A 27,705-nucleotide genomic window follows, 5' to 3' on the forward strand; every position below is an offset into this window, starting at 1 on the left:
TACAAATACGTTATATTAAATTGATCAATATATGTAGACACATAACATCAACGACATCCATTAACTGTTATACGGTTATATATTATGATTGTGAATATTGAAGATTATATTGTATGGGGGTAGGGGGTTGATTACTTGATTTACACGATTGAAGGGTTAACTGTTATAAAAATATTTATAAACAATAAATAGATAAAGTCGATATTGCGCTTTCTCACAAAAGCGATAGCCTGCAATCGACGCGAAATATATCATATATGTACATACATATGTACATATTTTGTTTTCTCTCAATAATGTAAATAATATTTGCATTTTTTTTTAATTTGATATTATTGCAAAATACAACCGTCGCGTTGATAATTATTGCGACTTGACATTCACCATATTCACAAAAATTGTGATATTACAAAAGAAGCGTAATGAAATTTACATGATCATCAAATATGAACCTAAAAACATTTGTTTTCATCGTGAATCACTCATAAATTACTACAACTAGAAAAGTTAGTGTCGATATATATATTCAACAGAACACAATAGTCGATCGCACTAGTTCAGTCGATCCAGTCGGCTGAGAAGAGCAGGCTCACGTCACTAGTAAAGCAGGGTGGGGCGGTGGGAGTGCGCCCCCTGAGGGTCTCTCCCCGTTGCTAGGTGAGCCTCCGCCCCCGCCCCCACCTAAGAGCGGCGCGGGGGCGGCTCGTACGGTCAGTCTCCGTTGACTGTCACCGTCGTCCAATTCCACGGACTGCTGTAGTTCTTTTGACTGTGGACAAAATAAAATAAAAACATATTAAAAATGTATTCAAACTAAAATAAACACAAATATTAAATAGTAGTGGTTTTATCCGGCTTCGCTCGGTATTTGTAATATAAACTGCTTAAACATGGTTAATCTAATAGTAAAAATTCATTTTTATTTTTATTATATTTTATATTTATTTTATATATATATATATATATATATATATATATATATATATATATATATATATATATATAAATATATATATATATATATATATATATATATATATATATATATATATATATATACATATATATTTGTGTGTATATATATATATATATACATATATATTTGTGTGTATATATAAAAATGAATGTCTGTGTGTGTCTCGAATAGGCTCCTAAGCCACTGAACCGATTACGATTGAACTTTCAGGATTTTTTGTATGCATGTCCGGGAAGTTTACTGTGAAAAAAACGGGAAAAAACGGGGAAAAACGGGGAAAAACGGGAATGGGTGTCATTGCAACGCTATAATTTCAAATGTTTTCGCGTCGCGACCAACGTGTTCGCTGTCTGCGTTTTTCCGACAAATGGGAACGGGAATGGGAACGACAACGGAAACGGAAACGGGATAGGGAACAGGATCGGGAATTACATGCGTTATTGTGGCGTTGCAACGCATGCCGGGTTCAGCTAGTTAGATATAAATCCCTCGTTATTCGTTGGAGGTTCTTCGAATGATGAGCGGGGATTGAAATTGTGGATAATATATGTATTATGATAATTATGTAATCATTAGACCATAAAAAAATGGGTTCGATAAACATTCTTACAGGATAATTTCACATTAAAGTTCAAAAGTTGGTTTTTACTGAGAGATTTGCTGGCAGGTGTTTCTCGCAAGGTTTCTGGCTACCACATTTATTTTGTATATGTGTGTATATAATAGAGATGAACCTTTCGTATTTGAGAAACGTTGTCATTTTTCGTGAATAAAATGCAATTTTAAATTCACATTAACATAATATTTAAATTTATTGTATTATTGATCCGAAAGATACTCAAGCTCATGGTTAAAACAAATTGAATTTAATAATATATGTTGACTTAAATAAACCTTGTAAAATTGCGACCAACAAAACTACATACATACATATGATTGTATTGTGTATGAACAAATACAGAATGAAAAGCGCCGATGTATTTTGAGTGGCGTTTTATTTTGAGCATGTACAAAGTAAACAAGGATACTATCGGCTAAGCCTTTTCAGGTAGCATTGAATAATAAAAATGCATTGAACATGGGGCGTGTAATCCATGTCATTCATTTGTCAACGTTTATAAAGACTCGTTTACACAGGAATTTCTGAATTTATAACCATAGCAGAATTTCCCGATTGAAATCCCTAACTGCGGAGTATTTTAGATAGTGGCTTGGAATTTAGATTGTAAGCATTACATTTTAACAACAATGAAGAAGATGGAACTAGTTTTGGAAAAATACAATCATTAATAGACTTCTTTTGTTTATTTTATATTGTTGCAAGATATATTAAAGAGTCTAAAAATTGTGGCTAATCCAAACAGGGTTTTTTTGGATTAGCCACAATTTTTATACCGGCTTTCTATTGGATTTCTAAATAATTCTAGTTGGAAATGTTGGTGAAATTTTCAGCGTGGCGGGCATTCAACAGAATTTTTCTAGTTGGGAAGGGCTTTTTATCGCGCTATGTTAATTCTTGCTTATTATTTCGACAAGTTTCTCTTACGAAATTGGCAATTACCGTTATCGATCTCTGTCGAACTTATGTCAAGATAAGGATAAAATATCACCAAAAACAATCCAGGGGTGAGTTTTGGGAAGCTCGCGATGACACAGACTAGCGTTTTTTTGAATTTGTGTGTCTGCACCTTTAGAAACCGTTATGACCGTTTTTCTATTGTTAACTTCGTAAAAACAATGTTAGAACAGTGTAATTTTATTTGCGATTGCCCAGATGACTATCCAATGTCAAGTTATGATTAGATTTAGAGCAGGGCCAGACCGGTCAACCTGGGAACGACTTGGTTGACTAGGAAAGTTGCTTGAAAGTCGCACGGTGTAGTCATCGTGTCATCAAGAAAGCGACAACAAATCTGATGATGCTGCCACACGTGCTAATAGTTTTTTCACTATAGAGACCAAAAGAAAATACAATGGATGGCCATCTAAGTAATGAGAATGATACGATGCAGTAACGTCCCGAGTCAATTTCCTGCCCTTAAAAATATTAGAATCGAGCAATTTTTCATCTATGAAAGTAGAGATAAATATTTAAATTACATTTATGTATCGTCAATTTCTTTCAAAACAAAAATGTTAAAAATGTATTCACCTATGCAGATCGGTTGATAATTGGCGGTCAATTCTTTAAAAACAAATTAATTACGCGCATTTATATATTAAATTTCTACGATTCACCATTTCTGTACGGGTTTAATTATACTTAAATTAAAGCAATAATCAAAATCATATATAATTTTCCGCCCCTCAAAGCGTGTCGGAAAAATATAATAGATACAAATATTTAATCAAGTTTTGATCTTCCATTTTATTTTAAACTAGCTGAACCCGGCATGCCGGGTTCACGTTCCCGTTCCCGTTCGCATTCCCGTTCCCGTTCTCGTTCTCGTTCCCGATCCCATTTGTCGGAAAACCTCAGGCAGCGGACACATTTGAAATTATTGCGTTGCAATGCCACTCATTCCCGTTTTTCCCGTTACCGTTCCTGTTTTTGAACGATTTTTTTCACAATAAGCTTCCCGGACATGCATACAATAAATCCTGAAAGTTCCATCGTTCCATCGTTCCATCGTCCAATAACGCATGCAATTCCCGTTTCCGTTTCCGTTCCTCGATGCGTTTCGATAAGTGAATGTTTCAGTTTCAAATTAAGGCTTCGCTCGGTATTTGTAATATAAACCGCTTAAACATGACTAATCTAATAGTAAAAAAAAAATAAAAAATAAAAAAAAATAAAAAAATAAAATAAAAACATAAATTTATTTTTTATTTTTTTTAAATTTATTTTTTTATTTTTTTAAATTTATTTTTTAATAAAATGTTTACTATTAGATTAGTCATGTTTATATTACAAATACCGAGCGAAGCCTACAGCTAGTTCTTAATAATCAAATAAAATTATAGTAAAGTACAGGAACGCATACGCTCTGGCGCTTCATACTTTCGCGTCGATAAAATGTAATTACGAATATTATTATTATTAAGGCGTTTTTTCCCTTTTTTTAACAGTAATCTTTCCAGACATGCATACAATAAATCCTGAAAGTTTCATTGTAATCGGTTCTTTAGTTTAGGAGCCTATTCGAGACAGACAGACATTGATTTTTATATACATATATAGATGGTTTGCTATTAATATTTACGACTAGCTGTATTACCCGGCTTCGTTCGGTATTTATAATATACACCGCTTAAACATGACTAATCTAATAGTAAACATTTTATTAAATTTATTTGTAAAATTGGTTTCGGCACCCCCTGAGCCTCTTACCGTCTATGGCTTCGCCCTCAGCGCCCCCTGAGTCTTTGCCTTATATGGCTTCGCCCTCAGCGCCCCCTGAGCCTTTGCCTTCTAGGGCTTCGCCCTCGGCGCCCCCTGAGCCTTTGCCTTCTAGGGCTTCGCCCTCGGTGCCCCCCTAAGCCTTTGCCTTCTATGGCTTCGCCCTCAGCGCCCCCTGAGCCTTTGCCTTATATGGCTTCACCCTCGGCGCCCCCTGAGCCTTTGCCTTCTAGGGCTTCGCCCTCGGTGCCCCCCTAAGCCTTTGCCTTCTATGGCTTCGCTCTCGGCGCCCCCTGAGCCTTTGCCTTATATGGCTTCGCCCTCGGCGCCCCCTAAGCCTTTGCCTTTTAGGGCTTCGCCCTCGGCACCCCCCTGAGCCGCTTGCCATCTATGGCTTCGCCCTAAGCGCCCCCTAAGTCTTCGCTTTCTAAGGCTTTGCCCTCGGCACCCCACTGAGCCTTTGCCTTCTAGGGCTTCGCCCTTGGCGCCCCCCTGAGCCTTTGCCCTTTAAAAATAAATCGATCTATGAATTGAAAATGACGGCTGCGCCCTCTGTGGCGCCCCCTGCGCCCCTTGCGCTTCCTGCGGGGACTTTGAATCCATTGAATCGAAAAAATCGAATTGGCGCATATGAATCGAAAAATGAAACGTAAAGGAGGTTTGTAAAAAATAAATCGAATCATTTGTTCGATGACGTCACGGATCTACGAATGAACAAAGGATATATACATACATACTTACATACATACAAAGTCTCTTTCCAAATTATATATTAGATTTTCAGTACCAAATCTGATCATAATAAAAATTTGATTAAAAAGCTGATCTATTTAATACCTACATACATTTAAACAGTTGAATGGATATATAACAAAGGTGATTACCTATGTAGATATACTTTGGAACTTTTGGCGGATTGGTTTCAAAATTTTATAGTAATGAAAGTCCTAAAACCAAAAAATTACATACAAATCACATATAAACCACACACGGGCAAAATTTACTCGTAAAACCAATAAAGGTTTGAATTAACCAAAATCGACTGACCACACGTAAAAATGAAATTGAATTGCCTCAGTTAATTTCAAACAACATTAAGTAAATTTACCTTTTGTACGTTCGGTTGGCAACCGCACATTTGTAGACCGCAGAATAACAAGTGGGTCACGAAAGTTCACGGTTCAAATTTACGAACGCCCCGAGCGCGTACACAAACCCATTTCCAGAACCGAAAATTTAAAATTTGAACATTTCAAATGCTATATTCAAATCGTAGCGAAAAATAGAAGCACCCATCAATACACAATGCATTCTCCGAGTGTACACGAGTCATATTTATATTTATACATTGGCGGGTACAGGAGGTAGAGCACTAATTTTCTGTGGAAAATAGCTCTTTGTTTGACTGAATAATAAACGCGTGGGGAATAAAGCACTATCTGTGTATGTATATACATATGTATACATGCACAGAACCGCAAGCTTTCATAAACCTAATATAAGCATATATATTTATTGCATCAAAGGAATTCTATGCCAAATCCAATAAAACGAGAATTTCTGTTGTGCGCACTAAAAAAAAAAAAAAAGCAAAAAAAAGTGCAAAAGTTTCTGATATGATTTTGTGCATCTCAATAAGTTTGATGTATTAATGCCATACATATTGTACTGGAACAAAACAATTGCGGTTAAAGTAGTCATGAAAGCCCTATTCTAGATAAATTGCTCAAAATACAATTTTCTCGAAAAAAGAAACTAATTATCAAATAGGCTATTTATTGAATGAAAATATTTTTTAAATTAATGTTATTCAAAGAAATATTTAGTCAAGAAAAAATATCGTAAAACAAAAATTGATAAAGACAAAAAATCGTATATATACAGTAAAATGGAAATACATGTATTTAATATGATATATTAATGTATAATAAGTTTAGTGTCATTCCACGTGGGTGTATTTATATTATCGGTAATCACATGTATGTATATAAATATGTTATAAATCCACAAAAATAGTCGAAATATGATTTTTCTAAGTGGAATTTTATTTAATTCTCATATGAAGACAATTTAATATTTTATCCCTATTAATTCAATTCAGATTCGTGTACGAGTAAATACTAGTACGAGCTTTTAGCTCGAAATTTTACCAATTTAAAATTCAGCACACTTCCAATTAACCCTTTTAAACGAAAACAAAAAAATAGTGTGGCCCGAACACTATCCCAATAAATATGTTTCAATAGAAAATACATAAAATAAAATAGTATTAACAGTGGGAAAGAATCCCAAGTGAAAATACGTACTTTTGACTTTTGATTTGAACTGGACGACTGCTTAGAAAGATTTGAAAGCTGAAAAGTACTAAAAATGAAAGATAAAATACCCGAATATAGATTCCAATATTCAATTTGAACAGGAAAATGACAGATTTTGAGACATCGACTGAACAACACCAAGATATATGTAGAAAAATCGCGCGATTTAAAAAACACATATCTTCGAATCTTGAGCCAATCAACATTTTTTATTACCAGATTCGCGCTCACTGGGCATAGATCTATAAGAAAAGTCAAATCTCGTCTCTGAACCAAAATATAAAAGTCTTCATTTGTCGAACAGTGTTATTGAGCGTATGTACATATGTACATGCTGGCTTGCATCCAGAAATATAACATAACTCAAACTAATATACATAGGTTATAATATTTGATGCACATCGGCAAAGTTCTGATCAATGAATGATGTATTGTGCTCAATTGTGATAAGTGCGTTTCCGGTCCAATGATTTTATACGCGCAGATTAACCCTTTGAGGAGTACGGCCGTACGGGTACGTGGCAAAAAAAATGGCCCCGCCAGAGTACGGCCGTACTTGTACGATTTGACACGTTCAATCACTCAAAATACTCTACCTCTCTCATTGTTCGACATATTTGCATCTCGTTTTTTTTTCAAGTGTTGCTGAGGTTTCTCTTTCACTCTTGTGAATATATATTTTTGTATTCGAATAAAGAAACCAAATTTAACGAGGCGTGAAAGCCAGTTAAATTTTGATGACTGAACATGACGACAACTTTTTGTTCTAAAGTAATATTTTCCACATGTAAACACTATAAAATATGTTCCGAACGAATAACATCGACATCTCTGACTAACATTATTTCATTTGACCCTAATAAAAATAATTTAGCGTGAAATTAGAATTTTATTTATTTTCGAGAGAATTGTCCGGAATGCAAGGGAAACTTTGTCCAAAGGGTCGCCATCGGGCCACAAATCAATCATATAATCGAGCGAAATATGTCAATTTTACAACTTCCCACAAAATAAGAGTGTTCGACAAGATTTTTCGAGTCAGTTGATTCCGAACATACACTAGAATCGGATCTCGGTTTTATATTGGATGCGTTATCCAATTAGCGTTATCGAACGCATTCGCGTCTTGTCGACTCGGTACATAAAAACTTTTTTTGTGAAGTGCATTATAATATTTTTTGTGATCAAGTGTAAATAAAAATTGTGATCTGCTCGTTTTAAATTCAAAATGTCTCAAAGATCAAATGATCAAGAAATAGACAATTTTTTTTTTGACAGTGAAGATGAGGATATGGTGGATAACTTGGATGACTTAATTCTCCAATTGAATAATTCTTCAGACGAAGAAGATACTGATGATGACGAACAACCACAACCACCCAAACGCAGTCGGAATGACGAGAGAAAATGGGAAGATGGCGACTTTACTCCTCAAATACACCCATTCGATAATGCATTATCCGGAATTCAGCCAGGATATCGCATGCAGACAGAACTTGATTTTTTCCAACTGTATTTCAATGCCAATGCAATGAACACAATAGTCAAAGAAACAAATAGATACGCCGCTCAAATCAGTAGAAATCTAAGTGAAAAGTCGAAGCTAAAAAAATGGGTTGATACAAATGTTTCGGAGATGTATGTATTTTTGGGTACAATTATGTTGACTAGTCTAGTTGGAAAAAATTCCATGAAGGACTATTGGTCCACAAATCCAATCATTGCGACTCCGTTCTTCCGTGTTCTGTTTTCACAGGATCGATTTTTTCTTTTATTACGAGCGCTTCATTTCACAGACAACACCGTTCGTAATAACGACAGACTATGGAAAATCCGGCCATTATTGGATCCAATCAAAAGATCGTATAAAGAGATATTTTATCCTTTCCAAAACATATGCATAGACGAAAGTCTGTTGCTTTGGAAAGGACGGTTATCATTTAGAATCTACATTCCCAACAAGCGACATCGCTTTGGAATAAAGCTGTTTGTCTGTTGTGATGTGGAAACAGGGTATGTTTTGGACATCATTGTGTACACCGGCAAACAAACAGAAATAGAAACAGACCCAGATCTTGGAGTATCTGGGTCTGTTGTGAAAACAATGGTAAAAGATTACTTGGGAAATGGACATAGATTGTATATTGACAACTGGTATTCCAGTCCGGCACTTTTTGAATATTTATACGAAAATAAAACCCATGCATGCGGTACCATACGATGCAATAGGAAAGGATTTCCAAAATTTCCCGCAGGAAAACATAAACGTGGGTATGTGGAATTTCTACATTGTAACAATTTATTGGCAATAAAATGGATTGACAAACGGGAGGTTCACATGCTCACAAATATTCATGAAAAGAAAATGGTTGAAACAGATGCAATCAATTACACGACAGGTGAAAATATCAACAAACCTGAAGCCGTAGTGGAGTATAATTTGAATATGGGCACTGTCGATAAATCAGATATGATGATTAGTTTCATGGATACCTCCAGAAAAACATTGAAATGGTACAAAAAGATTTTTTTCCGGTTGATTGATGTGTCCACCCTGAATGCCTACAATTTATATTTAGTAAAGACAGGCGAGAAACCTCAATTCAGCGACTTTCGGCTAAATATAATAAAACAAATAGTAGAAAACTATCATAAGGTGAGACCATCTCCTTCCGGAGGTAGAAAACCTCAAGACAATCCTGTGAGACTTACGGCTAGACATTTTCCACATCCAGTGCCTGAAACAGCTGCCCAAGGATCAAGAACGCAGAGAGCATGTCACGTGTGTAGTCATTCCGTAAGACGCCCAAAAACAAGAAAGGACACACGATGGATGTGTCTTCCATGTGATGTTGCATTATGTGTACATCCTTGTTTTGAAGATTACCACACGAGAAAAAATTATTAATTTTGACGTAAGTTTTATATCAACTTATCTTACATATTTTCAAACTTTTCAATACTAAAGTTATAAAAAATTTGCAGATTCGTTCCCGTTCAAGACTCCGTGATTGAATAGTCACCAAACCCCACCTATGTACATATCTATATTATAACACGGATAATCAGTGGCAGTAGATTCTACTGAGTAGACCAAGAATTATTGGAAAATTTTTTTGTTCCTAAGATATTATAAATAAGCTACATATGTACCTTTATTATTTTATTTTTTGTACCTATATAATTTTTTGCTATGATCAACCGTAAGAATTGAGTTATAGTTTGTAAAATATCTTTTTATAAAAATCTGTTTTTCAGATAAAAAAAAAAGTTGAGAATCACTAAATGTTTACCTTTGATTGTAATCTAACTATTACAATAAAATTATGTTTTAGTTTATAAAATATATCATAAATAAATTCTATGTAGATAAGTTTTTCAAGATAAAAATAAAAAAAAAGTTGAAAACCACTGATTTCTTTTTCTGTAATCCAATCAGAAGAAATGTTGTATTTTATGAAATATATATTAAATAAATTCATTATAAGATAAAAATAAAAAGTTGAGAACCACAAAACCGTCTAAAAAAGTTGAAAACCACTGAACTTTTATTTTTTATTATAATCTCATTATAATAAGAATTAAAATTAATTGTAATCTAGTTGGTATAATATATTATAAATAAATCCAGAATAAGTTTTTCGATATGTCAATAAAAAAAGTTGAGGACCACAGAACTTCTTAAAAAAGGTTGAGAACAACTGAATTTTTAAAATTTAATTTAAAGTTGATTATATGTCATACATTAAATATAATTAAAATCTTCTAATTGAAAAAAAAAAACTCACTCCTGAGACGTTTCTCATGTAAAAATTAACTCACTACTCAAAAGGTTAAGTGGTACGTCCGGTCGTAAAACTACAGCAAGAAATGGCGTAAAGGTTACACGTCATATAATAAGCAGCAAATAGAAAGTAGATATTGTAAATGAGTACTTAGACGTGAAATTGCTAGAAATTGTGTCAAATTCGTAAGTGGAATTTTTCTTAGTTTTAGATACGTACGTAAATGTGATCAGTATTTATTTTTATTTTTTCACGTTTGAATAGATCTTATGATATATGTCGTCTATTAACGAGGTCATCGCTTTTCGATCGTGACCTCCTAATTGTGAGGTCAAATTTAATATTAATATCTATGTAGGCATCTAATACATAAACATATGTATGTATGTATTTTCTAAAAAAACTATAAAATACGTAGGATTAGAACTGGTGTGTTTTTCTCCCCATAAACTAAAAGCATTTAATCACATATACGCACACAAGCAAAACACAAAGATTTCTCTAAGATAAATAAGCAAGAGTTGAAAATAATCAACAGTGAAATGCGTTAACGGCTCACGGATCATCTTACTGAGATACTGCGGTGACCACGCGTTCTGTCTAAATTGATTTTCCACAAAGCGTGTAATTGGATTCGCTGCAAACCTTATGAATTACTTGCAATACAAACCTATTTTAAGCAACCGAGAGTGAAATGAAAGGTTAAAAGTGTTTACAGTGAAGAAAGTGATTTTTTTTAAAACGTTATGATCCGTATTAAAATAATGAAATGCAAGCTCAGAGGACAATGTTGAAAATCACATAAAAGGAAATTTCTATACCAAATAATAATAGCAATTAAAAATGACTTCATCTTCAAAACTTGAGAGCCAAAAATCGGTTCGTTACATAAGCCTCATCAGAAAAATGATGATATAAAAAAAGATCCAAGTCATCTGTATCCAGTACATATTTATTTAGAATATGCATATATACATATACATATTCTAAATAAATATGTATGTACATCGATAGTTTAAATTAAAATAATTAAGTTCAAATCCTGCAGCATAATAAATATGATTGCATTTTAAGTATCATTTAATGCACAAAAAGGCGACAAAAGCGATATCAAGAACTACCGACCTATTAGTTTGCTTTCAGCGGTCTACAAGCTCTTCACGAAGGTTATTACAGAAAGGCTGAAGAATATCCTCGACGAGAACCAACCTATAGAGCAGGCAGGGTTTAGGGCAAATTTCAGCACAATGGACCACCTCCAAGTAGTTGGCGAACTAATCGAGCGCGCCAACGAATATCAACGGCCATTGTGCCTAGGTTTCGTCGATTATGAGAAAGCCTTCGATACAGTGAGCCACAATGCAGTACTTAACGCTCTACAAACACAGGGAGTGCCGGAACCCTATGTGGGACTGTTAGCTGCAACATATAAGAATGCCACAGCTTCGGTTAAAATTTTTTAAGGTACAGATATATTTAGCATAGGAAAAGGAGTAAGACAAGTAGATACAATCTCGCCCAAGTTATTCAATGCGGTGCTTGAGGGAGTTTTCAGGAACTTGGATTGGGATACAGCCGGAGTAAGCATCAATGGTCGCTTCTTGAGTCACCTTCGGTTCGCAGACGATATAGTTTTAGTAGCTCGTGATTCAGCTGACCTACTTATCAGACTAACACAGCTGGACAGGGAAAGTAGAAAAGTAGGATTAAAAATTAACGTAGATAAGACTAAACTAATGTTCAATAGTTATTGCATGCCTGATAGAATCCCCTTAGATGATAAACCAGTAGAAGTAGTAAATAATTATTTATATTTAGGTCAAATAATTGACATGTCTGGTAGTAAAGATGAAGAGATAAAGAGACGTATGAAATTAGGATGGAGTGCATTTGGACGGATGAATGCTGTTTTTAAATCAAAACTGCCACTCTGCCTGAAGAAAAGGATCTTTGATCAATGCGTTTTGCCAGTGATGACGTATGGATGTGAAACTTGGACACTGAACGCCAAGATGCTAAATAAAATCCAATGCACTCAAAGAAATATGGAACGCTGTATGCTTGGCATAACGAGGAAAGACAGAAAGCGGAACACGTGGGTGAGAAGTATGACAAGGGTAGTGGACATAGTGGATAGAGTACTAATATAAATACTCTGCTCACTAATCGTTTCCCTCGGAACAAATCTTTATGGTGCGCCCGGAAACATATAACAAGCCCTTGGAATGTTATATTCGATCGATTGTCCGACAAATCATTTGGAAAATTACGTTTTGAAGACAAATAAGATGCTATTAAGGATATTTCTACTTAGGATATTTTTGTTAACACAAAAATGAAAAATTATACTCATCACTTCTAGACAGATTATTATAATTCAAAAATAAAAATATTTTTTGTCCACACCTAGTCACCTGTTCTAAGTCATGGCACGCCACTGGTATGTACATACATATATACATCTAATATATAATTTCGAAAGAGACTTGGTATGCATACATATATGCAGTGGTGTCACCCCAGTTTTGGAACAACTGGTTTCCAATTTTTTTTCGTCCAAGGACTTCCGGATTAACAATGGATTTCCGGAAACCCATGGAAACCATTAGGGTGACACCACTGCATATATGTATGTAAGTATTTTTGGTTGGGGACTTCGAAAACAAAACAAAATTTATATGACGACGATTCGATATATATTTTTTCGATTCAAATAAATGTAATAAAAAAACAAACGAATATTTACTATTAGATTCACCATGTTTAAGCTGTTTGTATTACAAATACTAAAAGGATACGAAATTTATATGAAAATATCTACAATATCGCAATAATGGTATTGTATTAAATTATATTGTATTGCAAAACAAACAAAATAATTGAAGCACAAGTGAACATTTATTGGTAATTATTTCTTTGAAATTTAAGCATCATACAAATACTATAAATAAAAATGGAAATAAGATAAGGAATATTTACAATAAAAATAATGCATATAGGAAAACAAAGAACACTCTATAGAGAGAATTTGAATAGGTACATGTTGTGTAAAAGCAAAGTCTTGTACATCTTAAAAACTCACACAAAGTTTGAACACAAATTCGACGAAGTAAAAGAAGGCTACGACCGAAATACGACAGAGTTGTAGATTTAATGTACATATATGTAGACCATTTTAAAAGTACAATTGCATTACCTACATTGCATTAATGCGAAAATGCATTTGAATAATCATGTTTATGAAAGAATCTACATATACCTACCTGGCAAAGAAAACTTTCACAATACGTATATATGTATGTACATACATAATATCGCCTGTTGAGAGAACCTGCACATCAAGAATTACTATAATTTTATATATCGATTTGAAGCTGTATGACAGTTTAATTCGTGCATTAAAATCGCACGTCGATTAGACACAACGGCTTCCATAGAAAAGTGGATTTAATTAATAGCGTCGTAGAGAAGATATAAACAAACACCCCACTGCGATTATTTACAGGATGGCCTTGTCAAAATACAAGACAAAGATGTATTGCATGGAATATATCTCCTATATCCATGGTGAGTGCTGAAAGATGCTTTGACAAATTTATCTTTCGCATAGTACATACATATATACATATTTATGTGTGTATAACATTCGTATGAACGTGCATATTTATATTTACGTGCAATATATATGCACGTTCATACGAATGTTATACATATATATGTACATATATTCGTATACAGAGATCTAAACAGTTATTATATGTGTGTAATTTCAAATAATTTTATGAGTTGATGACAAGATTTAGAATACAAACGTGATATGGTCGCCAAATTTTCGTACCCATTAAACTTTTATTAAACTATTATTATTGATTTATTTAAAGTTTGGACCATTATAGCATTACTATTACACCCTTTTTGATGGATCATCATTTTTGCAACTTTCGTAATGTTAGTAATACATAAGTGTGGTAAGTATTTTTTTTAGAAATTAAACACATGAGCTTAATCTTTGACATTTATAATCGTTTGAACTAAAAGTTCAAAACATATACATACATAGTTTTATTCTCATTTTAACGAAAAAAACGCTAGCGATTGGATTCTGAAAAACGAATCCTACCGTTATCTTATAAGCAGTGGTACTTCTTTTTGAGCCAAGTCGCCGCCCTGGCACTTTGATTGACATAAACATTGTTTTTCGAGTAATATTTTGTAATACAAAATATTTTGACTAAAATTTTGTATTCCAAATATTTTAAGCAGACTCGTTCTTGAGGATAGATAAAATGAGGGAACTCAGCTTACATGAATAGTCATCTCTAAATTCACATGCTAAAATTTATAGATTTTTAACATATGTATGTATGCATATGCACATGGCTTTAGCATTGCTAAACGCAAATGTTGCTGTTGACATACAAACATGGGTTTTGCAAAATTTAATGATGTTGAAGGGGGTGCATAAGTTTTTATAAAATACTAGCTGAACCCAGCATGCGTTTCAATGCCACAATAACGCATGCAATTCCCGTTCCTGTTCCCTATTCCGTTTCCGTTTCCGTTCTCGTTCCCATTCCCGTTCCCATTTGTCGGAATTTCGCTATATTTTTCTTTAGTTTTGTATGTGTGCCATCATATTAAAAATAAAAATATATAAAATAATGTATAGATAAGTACGATTTAGAATTTGAAAGTCTCGAGACAGGTCTCAAGCGATCCTTTTTGACCAATAAGATGAGATATGTATGTATGTATCAGTGAATTTTAAATCAAAGGATTAGGTATGGTCAAAGAAAAATATATAAATATGTAGGTATATGTATCAAAAAAATATTTTTAGTTTTTGAATTATAATAATCTATCTTGAAGTCATGAGTAGACTGCGGATAGACACCGTGCTTTTTCCAGGAATCGGGGTGGTTTAGCTCTATTTACAAAGCTAGAGTCCAAAAAAAAAAAAAAAACGTTCGGCGAACCTTTAACAATGCATTTACAACAATTGAACAATAAGCAACACCCTCTGGGTCCGGGCTTTAGTCATGAGCATAATTTTTCATATTTGCTAACAGAAATATCCCAAGTAGCCTACATTTCATAATAACATATTCTTTCTCTTTAAAACTTAATCTTCTGAATAATTTGTTGAACAATCTACCGAGAATCTAAAATTTCATGGCCTTGTTATTTGTTTCCACCCGCTCCGCACTGATTTGTTCTGATGGAACCGTCTCATGAGCCGAATCCCTTGCCATATTTGGTCTCAAAAAGTTCTGTGTAAATATGTTTTATTTTAACAAAAAAATATATGTAGTTCAGAATGGTGTTTGATAGACACAAATCAGAAAATTGAGATGGCGAGTCCGTACAAGTGAACGACGCGACGGACCATACCATAACAATCCACTATCTCAGGTAGGGCCGTTTCCGGTTTCCGAACTACGCTAATCCGAGTGAACGATATGGACAAGCTTGAATTTATTGTAATTGAATTGTTGACATTTTTAAATTTAAGGGTACTAGCCTAGTCCCTCTAGGCTAATACATATATCGATTTTCTCGAATTATTGTCAGAAAGATTAGTACATACTAAATAAATATGACTTGGAAAGACATATTTATGCTCTTTAATAGAAATACCCAACATCGAAACAGACATTTCAAGGCGAGTTCAATACATTCAGAGTTATTTCAGTTGAAATTTTTATTCAAAGGTTCCTAAAGCTCTCCCGTCAATTTGACGCTGTCATAACCGTTGGCCGTTAATTGTCGGGATTTGTGACAGTTCAAGTCGTAGCAACCAGCTATTTGAGGAGCACAGGCCCAGACAGTCGCCACTAGGTCAGCTGATGGAAATAACCAGACGATGCACTTATTTAGATCAGTGGATCAACAGTAGTTGCACTGACTGATTACTAGATGATTCGCATACCGAAATATTTTTCAGTCCATCCATCAGATGTATGTACTTACATACGATCAAAGCACCTAACTCCAGATTACATTATATGTATGTATGTAATTGGGTGCTCATTCAGTAAGTACTCGGTTACTAGCAATGTAACACGACATGCTTATGTAAGTACGTATGTATGTACATACATATATATTAATATATTTAGGGTTCGGTGTCTTTCGGCGCGAATTTCAAAAGAACAATGAATGCATTGTGCCAACCGGAAGTGCAAAGCCGGAAGTGCGCTTCCAATGACTAGATGACATGCGATGATGATGATCAGAGTTCCCCAGTCTCGTGTTGGTTACCTTCGAAAGGAAGTCTACGGCAAAGTTCATTAACGGTACGTCGTGAGCCACAGTTACAGACACGTTTTAATTAGCACGTGTTCGCGAATTGGGATAAATGATAATACGTAGATTCAAATAAATATGTATGCGAAAATATGTATATATATATATATATATATATATATAAAATTAAAATTAAATTCATAATGAAAACAACTATAAAAATCAAGTGATTGAAATAAAAATCGTTCTGTATAATACATATATTAACTAAGCAATACTATTTTGATGGGTATTTAAACAATTTTGATAGATATAAAATGCATATACTTAAATACATATGTATGTAAGTATAATATAAGGCAGGTAAAGTGAAATGTCGATGTATTTGATAAGAATTGCATTAGACAACTAGACGAAAAGAAGAACTCGACGACCAACAACCAGGGTTGTGGAGTCGGTTCAAAATTTACGTACTCCGACTCCAACTTGAACGATTTTTCTTGCCAGGGTATAAAATTGTTATTAATGAAAATAGTAGCGATTTTCAAAATGTAAAAAATTAAAGGAATTAAAAAAATTACATGTTGCCCAATTTACTGAATTATTGGTAATGAAAAAGTAAGTTCATTAATAGTATATGTGTATGAATTCCATACACAAATAAATCAATGAGAAAAATGAGAATAAAAAAACATCAGACAGAGGAAACAGTCAGTTTTAGCCACAACACATCAAAATACGTGGAATTCAACGATTTTATTTAAATTCATGATTATTGTTATATTTAAGACATTATTAAATTAAATTTATTGGATTTACTTCAATAAAATTGGAGTCTCTAGTTGACACTGTATGTATGTTTACTAATATCTAAAGAAAATAATAAAAAGGAGTCGGGGTCGGTTAATTTTTTACAAACCTCTTTTACGTTTTACTTAAGATTACAATTTAGCTAAAATTTTGCCTCTTATCCGATCGTTTTCATTACAAGCCTCTTTTATGTTTCACTTCGCAAAAAATTGAGCTAAAATCCTAGTCTTCAAATCGTTTTGAAACTTTGCCATTTTGCGCGGTTTGGTCATTATCATTTATAGGTCAGTAATTTCTTGTCTCCATAAATGATATTTTAGGTTAGTGAGTTTTGTGTAGAACTCCCATATGTAATTTTATGTAGAACTCCCATATAAAACGAAATTGTCATAATAAGAATTGTAAATAGGTTTTTGAGGTATTTTTCCTATTATGCTGTACATTAACATTAGAATAATATAATACTGATTACTAACAAAATTAAAATTGTAAAATAGAAAATGATCAGTAGATCAGTAGCTATTAAAATAGATATAAGATGTATGGTGAACATAATTTTGTAATAATAAAAAGCATTTAAAAATCAAAATTAAATTGTCATAATAAGTAATGTTATGGTATTTTTTTTAAATATAGTAGTGATGTGCTGTTGATCTGGTTCAATTTAGCTGGAGAACCGTCTCGTTCTCCGACGTAAGGGCTTTCAGATTGTACATATGCATTGGGGGAGGGGGAGGAGGCACCATATCAAGGGTCGATTGGGAGGGATAGGTTGACTTCATTGACCTTTAAAACGGCTTTAATAAGATGAAAGCATCGATTAATTATATTTCCTTAAATAATAATGAAAAAAATACATACATATGTATTATACATGGAGTTGGTGACCCTAATTTGAAAGTAATTTTAAGATTTTTTAATAAAACATTCTGAATATTTGGCAACGTATAAATTATGGTTGTAATAAATTCGCATTCTTTCCGACATTAAAATGCATAGAATGGCGTACAATCGCCATCATATTCAATACTTAAAAGAAAATGGCCTCCCGTACGTATTTAAATATGCGTTGTAATTACGTTATATGGAAGGAAAATCCATTGAAATAATAATAATGATGTCAATAAAAAAAGGCAATTAAAAGAAATGTGTAATTAGGAACAACACTGAAAAAAAACGGTAATAGATGATTGAATTTCAATCTAGGGCTCTACATACATACGCATATTTAAGTACATATATTAACGCTAATTTTTAATGTGACTTTATATTTTATATTTATCAATGTACTCGTTTAACATTACACAATTTTATCAAAAATAAAGTCATATGTACATACATATTTTTGTACGAATGTGACAAGTAACGTAATATGTATAGTATTTTGCAGATGATATACCTACTCGTATATACATACGTACTTGCATGCATGTATATAACGCACTCAATTTGCAAAACGACAGTGTGCACAGATTATTATTTTTTTTTATTTTTTTTATTTTTTACATATATACCAGGAAGGCCTTACAGGTAAATCCCAATGCGCCTTCCTGGCCAATTACAAATACAAATGAAGCATTTTTTTATTATAAGTCGTTGAATTGCGAGACACTGAAAAAACTCGCAAATTAACGAGACATCTATGAATTGTACATAAATTTTTATTGTACATCCATCAAATTTCAAATAGTGGTGACATAGTAGGTAGGAAGGATTTTTAGCCAATTTTTTTTTTCCGGGAACCGTTTCAACAATGAAATCAGAGAAAATTGGCAAACTCTGATAGGAAACGATCAACCTGGAGTCACAAATCCAGGTCTGACCAACAGCATACTCTGAAAAATTCATTTTCATTCAGGGATAGAACCCGGCACCTTCTTGACGGTAAGCAGAAGCTTAACGTCCGAGCTATGCTGCTGGCTAATTTATTTAATTTAAATGCTCGCAAAAGTTTAATACACACATGTACAAAAATTCAAACGTGTGGACATTAGGTATGTTTATTTGTGGGCTTTACAATAAGTAAGACAATATGACACACGTGAACCCCATTTCCATGAACATCTTTTATTCAACAAAGGTTAGGTCACGCCGCCATTGTGCTTTTATATATTGTATATTTTTTGTTGTTTGTCTACCTTTGTGCGTACATAATGGATACTTTGTTCGGGATAGATTCTCGAATTAGACAAAAAAAAAATCCCAGAGTTGGAATAAATGTTATTAATAAATATTCAGAATTTCATGCAGCCAGCTCGTATGCACGAAAGTAAATTGTCGTGGAATACGATGCATGTGCATTGGATGCATCAGAGAGCAAGGCGGCCATATTTGACGAATGATAAAGGTCAACTCGACGGAGAAAACGTGATGGGTCAATGGGGTCCTTGAGACCCCGCCGTAGAGCGTCAATAATTTGACATAAATTAAACTTACGACTGGTAACGGGTATTAATCTTGGATGGAAAAAATATTACGGTCTTGTCTTGAATGATTAATTACTCGTTACATTGGAAGAATTTCGATTATAAGACCATTATTTATTGCACGAGTTGTGTGATATGACAAGTGTGAGATGCGATGTTTATATTACAAATATAAAAATGCTTATGAAATGTTTTGAGAAAAAAATAAACGAAATATTTTGATTATTTCTATTGAAATGCGATTATATTAACCCCGTTGATGGACACGCTACTGATTTACATTTTAATGATTAATATGTGTTTATTTAATAAATTGACAAAATAATCATTCTTAGAATAAATGTTTGGAAAACGTGTTTGCCCGTAATGATATATAGAGTGATCCATAGAAGATTTGAATGCGAGAATTTTAAATGAAATTGAAAATACGAAGGAAAAGACTGGAATCGAATATTAGAGGAACTAGATTTTTGCTGTGGGAAATTAAACCAATATCAAAAAGACACGTTTGTGAGTAAGATATTGATGAAAGTTGTATACATATGTTTATTTATTTAATGTTTGATATGAAGTTCGGAATATGATCAAATTTCATGCAAGAAAAAGGTCAAAATTTTTAAATTAACATTTAAAAAAAAAATGTACTCGTTGTATATCATTTTAAAGATGTATATGTTTGTAAGCACTAAATGTTTACGTATACTATGTACATTTGACGGATTAATTGAATAGCGTGATGATGTCAGCGAACCAATTTCAATGTTATTTCAAACGTCAAGGAGACATCTGGTCTTGGATGCTTTTGCATCCGATGCACAAGTAGTTTCATTGATCGAAGAGCAGGATTGTCAGTCCGTCAGACCGTTCCGTACGATCGTATCTACAATATGTACGTATCACTAATGTACTTCCAGGCGCATTCAATGCATATTGTAGACTTAGACCGTAGCGTAGGGATGTTATGTGTCTCATTATAGTGATATATTATGTTCTAATCAAGGATTTCGATTAAATATTGATCGTTTTAAAAAAAAACACTGAACAAGGTTGATGCTTAACATATTTGAACGACATAGATCCACGCCGCACTATAATTAGAGTAATAAGCGTGTCATTAGAAAGGGATCGTGTAGTTTGAAGCCTATAATTTTATTTTGAATAATCAAAACGTGTCTATTATTTACTGGCAAGACGTGTAATTCTGCTGGAAACATGAGTTAATTTATTTATTGTATCCTATTAGAAAATTGTGGCCCGACTTTGCTATTGATTGCAATCTATGTAGATACATATGTATGTAGTTTAGAAATTTCCAAAGAACAATTCGCTGTGTGGCGATTGATCTACATATGGACGTATTGCCTAGTTATAAGAATTTGTTTTGAAATTACACAAAAAAATATGCATTAAGTGGCAAATGATCACTTAATTTATATAGCTACTAAATTTAGCCAGAAGTATAGATCGGTGGTTGCGCTAACGCTAACCACGGAGATGTTCCCGGGTTCAAGCCCTGGGTTGACCTCGATTGAAATGTATTTGTTCGGAAGTATTTCTGTAGATCTGCTGGTCACAATTAAATATATGTGACTCCAAGTCGATTGTTTCCTATCACAGTTAGCCAATTTCATTGTCGAAATTGATTTAATTGTTGAAACGGTTCCTTATCTAAATTGGCAAAAATATATTACCCGCTAGGTCACCACTTTTTGATTTTTGATTTAAAATTTATATATTTCGTAGTTATATAAAATTTATATAACTACGTTAATTAATTGAATTAATTAATTAATAATGATCAAATGTCAAAAATATGGTTAAGTAGACAACAGGTGCAGACACAGAGTGGTACGGTGCTTTTTTTTTTTAGATAGTTTTGCACATGTAAAAAAATTGGTGGCATGCTTAATCTGTATCGTCGCGATTTTTCCCAAAACTTACCTCTGGAGTGTTTTCGGTGATATTTTATCCTTGCATTGACATAGTTTTGAAAGTGATAGATAACGGTGATTCCCATATTTGAAGAAATATAGGAAAATAAACTTGTCGAAATAATAAAATCGTACGAATTAACGATGACATAACACGCATATTTCAGCTGGAGTCTACCTATGTAGGCACTTTTGAATATTTTCTTACAATACTACTATTTTTTAATCGAAATCACTGAAGTATATTTTTATGTCACATAGGGAGGAGGCTACACTTCATACAATTATAAACTACGAATGTATAATTTAAGATTAAAAATGTAATAATTTAAGATTCAAAATCTAATATTGTTTAAGATGGAAATTGACTATCCCTGTTGACAAGATGTTCAGTTCAGCATTGGCTATGGAAATCTTTGTATTCCCACGAGTTTACAGAAGGCAATTTACATATTCGACAAACAAGAGAGATTGCATCGTTTTGTGAATGCTCCCGTTTGAAAAAGTGAGTTTCTAGTGAGACCAACACCTAACTTTCAGTCTAAAATCTTTCATAATCATAAAATATTACCAATTAAACAATTTGTATACAAGTAATATTTTTCAAAGATAGATTTCGTCTATTAATAAGCGGGAATCTCAAGGCATTTTTTGGAAAAATTTTTGAACGCGCAGAGTGAATAGTGCAGAGCGTGTATAGGCTGAGTGATTGGAAACTATGTATCTAATTCATTGGTCGCCACGTAGGCTCTCTTTGGGCTAAGTACATTTTTCCAGTATTATTTTATTTGATCAGTTGTTTCCCTTTTTTTTTGTCGGGGAGGTTTATACCTACTTTTGAACATATTTAGGCTTGCAATTTTGATAAAATCGGTCCTTACGTCCATAATAAACATTATTTCCTATTTTAAACTACATATTCGTCTCCTATGAAAGTAAAATTTTGAAATAATATGAACATCCGCATGGCCTAAATAATGTCTTACTTAGAGAACAAAGTATTTAATTAACAGTAATTTCATACAAAAATAGTCTCAATGAACGGGCATAGCAGGTACTTACATACTATAGGTAAGTACCTGCTATCATTGCAATTATTTCCTTACAAAAGATACGAGAACGAGATAAGGTTACGCAAAAAATATAAACTACTACCGAAAAGAGCCCACGTGGCGAACACTGATCTAACTGATATAGGTTACTTGCTCTATTGCGGACCTGGAGGATAAACGTTAAATAAAGACAATTTGACCTTAACACACGCGAATCATTGGGACCCTGATTCTACATTCATATGTATTATAAAAAAATACAATTTGGTGCATAGTTTTTATGACAGCTGTCCGATTGTAATCGATTTCATCACATAAGCATTTTCAATGCGAATCCCCTCTGAAGTGCAATTGCATTTGTCAGACGATAATGGACGATGCGCAAAGAGCTCCAATTATATCCCAAGTTAGTATTGTGCTCTGACCGATTTGCGCAGCTTTCATGCTAGAGGTGATATAGGTGGCTTATCTAGCAACCCTCCATGCTCTTTTAAAGGGTTGTTAGCGGCAATGCGCTTCGAATTATATCCCTAAAAACCTTCCCCTTTCGGTTTGTATGCACTGCACTCGAACGCTTTGCATTATTTAGCAGAAGAGCAGACAAATCGATATCGTGCTATATTCTAAAATAAATTGCATACCCCATGTGTTAGTCGGATCGAGATGTGATATTCGTGAATTTGGAGTAATCAACCCACCTGTGCAGAGAGCCAGTTTTTTCAAACCATAAGTACGTACGAATTTTGTTTTCATGAGCAATTCAGCGAGGAAGATTTAAGTCAATATTATTTTAGTTGTATTAATATTTGATCAGTTTTGTACGCTCGAAATTTCAATATTGTGCAATAGCGGAGAGAGCACGCTCATGTAAGTGGAAATTATGCATATACAGTATATAAGTGGAAATTGTGTATGTAATTTAATAAAAATGTAAGTAGGTAGATGCACGTCGAATGACGGACAAGGTGATTGATCAACAAACTTGGTACCAAAGAGTCTTATGTCATTTTTAACACATTTTAGTTAATACAAAACATTTTACAATTTAATTAGTAAAATTTTAGAATGTGGCGTATTTAAAAAAAAACTATATAGTTGGTTATAATGGTTTATAAACAAGTTTTAAAATTCACTCAATTATATGAATCGATTATACTATTACACTTTAATAGAATCGACTCATTAGATAAATAAAAAAATTATATATAAATTGATATAGCTTTTTTTGATTAATAATAATAAGAATAACTTATGTATTTTGTAACCATTTGTTTTTAAAATAAATCCAGATGCTCAAGCAAATATATTTTAAACAAAAATATCATCCAAAAGAGTTACTTCGTGGGGTGCATACATAAAAAAAGTAATAAAACTAGAGCACGAAAAACTTTAAATCGGAATTAAATATGTTTTTAATTAATTGTTTGTTCAAATAAATATAAAATTTAGATAAATGTGTGTCGAAAGGCGATTGAAATTGTGTTAATTTAAAATTTCGACACGCTCTGTTTCGTATAAGATGTATGGAAATATTTATATGTGTAATCGGCACATGTCCAACGAACTGACGGCACGCGAGCCGCATAAGCAACAGGCGTGCTGAAGAATTATTGATCATTAATTTCATTTTTTTTTCAATACGAAAGCAAAATGCCTATGCAAAAATACAGTGTGTAAACTACAAAATAGAATTTCAATTTAATATTTTAGAAAAAAGCTAGTAAATGACGCACATGATTTAACTATCAAATTCTAAAATTAAAAAGTCTCATATATAAAAATATACATAGAAGTAAAAAAAAATTTTTTTCGACGGACAAAGATACTAGAGATGTACGATTGTGTAGGACGAGGCTTACCACGAAAATGAAATGCAAACGATAACTTACCGCAATATTTTTACGTCTTTATCAGGGACGTGGAGTCGCGGAGTCGTAGCATTACAAGCGGAGTCGGAGTCGTACAAAATCAACCGACTCTTTTTATTATTTTCTTTAATTAATAGTATTACGGTATGTGTCAACTAGAGTATCCAATGTAATTAAAGTAAATCCAATAGTAAATTGTAATAAATAGTTGACCATGTTGCTCAAATCATATGTATTATATGCACTATTTACACCGGGGTATTTAAGCTTGAATCGTGCAACAAGATAAATTTTAATATTAATAAAGCACTATTGAAACAAAAAAAGGTTAACAAATTCTAAATATAAAATTGATAAATTTTAGTTGAAAAAAATTTTATTCCACTTGCAAGAGGAAAAAACATCGAATTATCGAGATGGTATGCATTTTATTATATTTAACGGTTGCATATATAGCTGATGGGTCTGTACGCATTGGTAACTGACCATCCTCACCTGAATGGACCTTCAACTTTGGTAATGAACGTGGAACGCAACGTGACGTAACATGGCGTAACGTTGCGCATAACGAGCAATACGCTCTTCTTTTTACGTGTTTCCATTTTATTTTTTTTTACTTTTTATATATGTAAATGTTTATATTGTGGAAGCGCACGCCAAACGGCCCGTGACACTAAAAACAACAAAAGGCCCTCCAGTCATCTCTTTTATGTTTATTTCACATTCTTTCTTTGTTCGTCTGCCTTTTATTTCATTCTCAGGTCGTGTTGATTTAGTTTTTTTTCCAGCTTCAATGTGTTTCAACCGCTGGATCAGAGTTCCTCAACCTTTTTGATTTGCCAATTTAAAAAAATATATAGGTCATAATACGATCATAATATTCTTTACTCTATAATTGCTTCACATTACACACATTACCATTAAAAGAACAAACTAAATAATATATTGAAAAAGATGGATTTATGAACTAATATTACACTGTTCGACAAATGACGACTTTTTTTTTGGTTCAGAGACGAGACATGACTTTTCTTATACCCAGTGAACACGAATCTGATAATAAAAAATGTTGATTATATGTTGTGTTGTCCGGTCGATGTTTCAAAATCTGTCAATTTCCTGTTCAAAATGAATATTGGAATCTATAGTCGGGTATTTTAGTACTTTTCAGCTTTCATATCTCTCTAAGTAGTCGTCCAGTTCAAATCAAAAGTCAAAAGTACGTATTTTCACTTGGCATTTTTTCCCACTGTTAATACTATTTTATTTTATGTATTTTCTATTGAAACATATTTATTGGGATAGTGTTCTGACCACACTATTTTTTGTTTTTGTTTAAAAGGGTTAATTGGAAGTGTGCTGAATTTTAAATCGGTAAAATTGCGAGCTAAAATCTCGTACTATTATTTACTCGTATTTACACGAGTCTGAATTGAATTAAAAGGAATAATATATTAAATTGTCTTTATATGAGAATTAAATAAAATTCCACTTATAAAAATCATATTTCGACTATTCTTGTGGATTAATAAAAAAAATTCGTTTATTTTATCGAAGTAAGCCAGTTATCAATATAATTTTTGTTATTATTCACAAGAATAGTCGAAATATGATTTTTCTAAGTGGAATTTTATTTAATTCTCATATACAGACAATTTAATACATTATTTTTCGTGTCGAACAGTGTTATTCGTCGGTAAGATTTCACTTGAAATAATATCATTCCATTATTTCGAAATTTTATATAATTATAATTATTTCAGTTTTTAGTTGTTCAGTACATATGTATGTATATATCGACGACTTGGTGCACAGATATTGTATTCCCATTTTTTAATTTGTATCGAATTTCAAGTTTGTAGATGCTGGAATAATTCACGTTTTTCTTTTCAAGGTAATTTATATGGTATACATAAATTACTTTGAAAGGAAAAACCTGAATTATTCCAGCGTCTACAAACTTTAAATTCGATAAAAATACAAAAATGGACATACAATATCTGTGAACCAAGCCATGTTAGAGTTTAAGTGCGTTTATTCGTGATTTTTATTTAAAAAAAATATTTTAGCATGGTTTCATTGCGGGATTGCCTCAAGGGGACTCCTATGGTCAACGTTTTATAGATGTAGTACTATATATAAATTTATAATATTACTATAAATTTGAAATTAAATTAAAATAATGGTGACAAATAAGGGTAGGTGGACAATTCGGTAGGAGACGTTTCAATAATGTAACAAGATAAATAGGCAAATTCTAATAGGAAACTATCGACCTGGAGTCACATATATCCAAGGTCTGGCTTGCAATGCTGGATTAGGAATTGAACTCGTGAACCCTCAGTGTTTAGAATTATACGTTAACCACTGAGCCATATATGTATGTTACTGGTTAATGTTAAGTAATAATATAAATAGGTACATATATACATGTCGATACATTCTTATAAAATTATTATATTATTCATATGATAAATAGATTTGGTAAACATAATTTGAACATTATATATCATCTATTAATATATTTATTTTTATTTTATTTTATTTAAAAAGGCTAACCAACAATGTACATACTTACATATTTAATACAATGTTTGAACAATTGATCAATCGTTTTTGAAAAACAAGCTCTAACTGTCAATTTATGTTTCTTGCTACATATTTATGTATTGTTATCATTATAATACGACCAATATATATATATATATATATATATATATATATATATATATATATATATATATATATATATATATATATATATATATATATTATATATGTACATATCTCCAAAGCTAATGTAAAGATTTTCTATGTGGAACTACATGCATACATAACTTGTAGATTGTAGGTGCTTAATAACTAACCTTTGTGTACTGCAAGTGACTTTTAGAAATTATTAATTTTCGCCATCACATGTTAATTATATCACACGTGTAGCAGACGTGGAATT

At 32.7% G+C, this 27,705-nt stretch overlaps 1 protein-coding gene across 1 annotated transcript in view; it reads right to left on the reverse strand.

Moving 5' to 3' along the window:
- Positions 1-323: 323 nt before the first annotated feature.
- Positions 324-27,705, reverse strand: part of LOC143917322 (uncharacterized) — an 87,767-nt gene continuing 60,385 nt past the window's right edge. The window contains 1 exon segment of the mRNA XM_077438807.1: positions 324-769. Coding sequence (XP_077294933.1) covers positions 590-769 — 180 coding nt within the window. The 3' untranslated portion in view covers positions 324-589.

Source organism: Arctopsyche grandis, chromosome 1 (genome assembly GCF_051622035.1).
Source record: "Arctopsyche grandis isolate Sample6627 chromosome 1, ASM5162203v2, whole genome shotgun sequence".
Taxonomy (NCBI): Eukaryota; Metazoa; Arthropoda; class Insecta; order Trichoptera; family Hydropsychidae; genus Arctopsyche; species Arctopsyche grandis.